Source organism: Monoraphidium neglectum (assembly GCF_000611645.1).
Source record: "Monoraphidium neglectum strain SAG 48.87 unplaced genomic scaffold scaffold02691, whole genome shotgun sequence".
NCBI lineage: Eukaryota > Viridiplantae > Chlorophyta > Chlorophyceae > Sphaeropleales > Selenastraceae > Monoraphidium > Monoraphidium neglectum.
In genome coordinates, this window is record NW_014010937.1 from 1 (window position 1) to 3,376 (window position 3,376).

At 64.2% G+C, this 3,376-nt stretch overlaps 1 protein-coding gene across 1 annotated transcript; it reads right to left on the reverse strand.

Annotated features, from left to right (window-relative positions):
• Nucleotides 1–808: 808 nt before the first annotated feature.
• MNEG_11323 (hypothetical protein) lies at nucleotides 809–2,708 on the reverse strand (the record flags this gene model as incomplete). The annotated part of the gene is made up of 5 exons (XM_014040204.1): nucleotides 809–890; nucleotides 1,046–1,207; nucleotides 1,588–1,674; nucleotides 1,844–1,935; nucleotides 2,244–2,708. 5 exons carry the CDS (start codon nucleotides 2,706–2,708, stop codon nucleotides 809–811), a joined length of 888 nt encoding a protein of 295 aa, XP_013895658.1.
• Nucleotides 2,709–3,376: the final 668 nt, after the last annotated feature.

The following is a 3,376-nucleotide window of genomic DNA, read 5'->3' on the forward strand; positions in this document are numbered from 1 at the left end:
GTCCGTGCAATGCAGGTCCATTGAGCTGGCGTACATCGCGCCCATCACGATCGCATCAAACGGCAGGGTCGTCAGAATGTCCCACTTGAGGCGGCCCCTGCGTGAGGTGTGGTGTGTGTGGGGATTGGTGCGTGGTTTGTGTGTGTGAAAGTGAGTTGTGTTGTGTGTCTTGGCGTGTGCGGTGGGGTGTGTGTGCACTGGGTGCAGGGTGGTGTATGTGTGTGATGATCTGTGTGTGTTTGGTGTGGTGTGTTTGTGTGTTGCGTTCTCTGTGTGCATATGTTGTATGATGTTGTCGTGTGTGTGTGTGTGTGTGTGATGTGTCTGATGAGATGCGTGGCAGGCCAGATAACAGATCAGAGGGGGGGACTAGGTCGACAAGACAAAGGGGCGGGAGACCGCCCCTCTGTGGGGCTTCGAGTGCACAGGCTAGTGAAGCAGCCCAGGCGCGCAACACCCGTCCAGGCCTGCGTGCACTCGACCGCGCAGCGTCGGTACCCTAACAATTGAACAAAACATCCCTCTCATACACACACATACACACACACACTCTCTCTCTCTCACACGGTCTCCCTCACTCTTTCTACACACCCACTCCCACACCCACACCCACACCCACCCACACACACACACACACACACACACACACACACACACACACCCACACACACACACACTTGTGTGTACGTTCACTCACACGTGAGCAAATGCATGCATGCCTTCCGACGAGCAGCAAAGTGCCCTGCAACGCCGGCTTGCGGGCGTTCACCCGGCCCCAGCCCCGGGGACTCGACCAGATCAACCCCCATCACGGCCCCACGAGCTGGGCTCGTTCCAAGGTCACACGGTGTGCACCAGCACCCGCCATCTCGCCTGCAGCGGCCGTCTTTCTGGGCCTCCACACAACGTGTCACACCACCAAGTCGTTCGCTCTTCCCCACTCGCGCCCCTCCGTACGCCCAACACGCGACCGCGCCGCCGCGCAGAAACGCACGCTCGCGCACGCTCACGTGCGCGCGACCCCCACCCCCCGGCCCCCTCGCACCTGGCATACTTGAGGGCCACCCTCCTACTGTCCACCACCAGAGCCCCCGTCTCATCAAAGTATCCGACGAAGAAGGAGACCACTATGTCGATGCAGAAGATGATCATCGTGAGGGTGGACAGCAGGGTGGCCGGATGCAGGGCCAGGGTGGTCGAGTCGGTCCTGGGAGTGGGGAGGGGAGGGTGGTGTGTGTGTGTGTGTGAGTGTGCATGTGTGAGTGTGTTTGTGTTTTGAGTGTGTGTGTGTGTGTGTGTGTGTGTGTGTGTGTGTGTGTGTGTTCGTGTTCGTGCAGCTGCTTTGTGTTGCAAGGCTGAGGGGCGGCATGAGGCAGCCCAGTGAGGGAGCAGGGGAGCCCCAGCCCTCAAGGCGTGCGGCCGGCCCGGCCGCGCCCGCCCGGCGCCGCTCGCCCCCCTCGCCAACACCCCCGCCCTCCCGCCGCCTGAGGCGGCTCCGTCGCATCCTCCCCCAGCGCACGCCGCTGCGGGGCCCCTGTCGCCTGCACCCAGCACCACCGGCCGTCCGGCAGGGCCCGGTGCACCCACCAGCACTGGTCTGGGAGGTAGGCCACCCTGAAGGGCTCCAGCCACCCCGTGAAGCAGGCCGCCACGATTGTGACATACCACCAAACCCTGAGGGCGCGGCCGCGCGGGTCGTTTGCGAGGCGCGGCGGCGCTCAGCCGCTGCGGGGGCCTCGTTGGTCGGCGGGCGGCCGCGTGGCGCCGTCCGCTGCAGGACGCGGTTCCGCGGCTTGCGCGGCGCCCGTCTCCATGCAGCTGCCACTTGGCCCCCGGTGCGCACCTGTAGGCGCGCGAGAGCGGGTGTATGACGCCGCGGCGCTGCCTCGCGGCGGAATCCTCCTCCACCAGGGCATCCTGGTTCATGTTGACAAACTGGGGGGAGGGAGGTGGGGCATGCGTGGATGTGTCCGTATGTGTGATTGTGTGTGCATTTGTTTTGCGTATGCGTGTCTGTGTATGTGCATGTGCATGTGCATGCAGAGGGAGTCAGTGGCGAAAGTGGCACCCCGCGCGACAGCCGCTGCTTCGCGCTGCCGCCGCCGCGTGTCCTCCCTTGACGGACACCAGGAAGCGCCCGCCGCCACGCTGGCGGCCGCGCCGCGGCGTCAAACAGCGCCACAACGACCGCGTGTCCGCGTGAGCCGCGCCGGGTGCGCGGATGGGGGCCCCCTTGCGCCCACCATCTTGGCGGCGTGCTCTGGCAGCGCCGCGGCGGCGGTCCCCATCGTATCCTCTGCTATCGCCGCGGACCGCCTGTGGGGCCGAAAGGTCCTGCTGGTGCCGTCCAGTGATGCGTGATCGCCGCTGGCGACCGACGACACGGATCCAGGGCCAGGGATGCCGCCCGGGCGCCTGCCGAGGAGGCGCGAGCTGGTCTTGCTTACAGGGGTGGTGCGCGCCGAGTCCTCATGGGGGCCGAGCCGCTGGCGCGCGAGGCCGTGCGCGCGGGAGGCGCCGGTCTGGGACTCCTCATCGTCCAAGGCGGCGTCGGGAGTGCTATCGTCGCCGCCGTCGGGCGCGGCGCCGTCCGGCGCGTCGGAGCGCCGCAGCAGCCGGGCCAGCGCCCCGCCCAGCTTGCTGCGCGGCGGCGAGGGGCCTGGCGCGTGCTGCTCCTGCTCGCCATCGCCAGCGCCATCTACTTGCATCCTCTAAACTGTTTGGTCAATATGCTACGAACCGAACCATGCCCATGGCCCACGAAAGCAACGCCGAAACTGTGATCTGGCGTGTTTAGAATCTGCGACGCGCGTTCGTGGATTGCCTGCAAATGCAACAAAATCACGTAAACTGACCTTTGCGATGCTTGCTAAGGCGGTGAGACCGGCGCCCCGCTTGTCACCGCGCGTTCCCATGAGCGCCGAAGCCCTTGATCGAGCCGTAGCTCACAGGTGGCAGCACAGAACAACTTGAGCAACATCGGCTGCAGCTGGCACATGCCACAGTTTACGACTCCATTTACTGTATGCCCTTGCTACTGCCGCCTTCTGTACCGCGGCTCTCGAGGCGCCCCCTCAGTACAGTACTGTACCTGGAATCACGGGGCAGCTGTCGACCAGGCAGATGTTGTTCAGGCTTGCTTACTTGCAGAGAGGTCAAGCCCCAGTAACGGCACGATTGGTTCAGCAGATGCATTGCCCATGCATGCTGATGCGTATCGGGTGGGTGGGCGAGTGAGGTGATGCTGTCAGTCAGAAGAATTCAACAGCACCGGTCAAGTGTCGCAAATTTATGGTACGTAGGGAAACGAAGAAAAAAGCCTACTAATCTCGCAGCGCATGAACAAAGTCACCACCCAGATGTGGCGGGGCGGGGG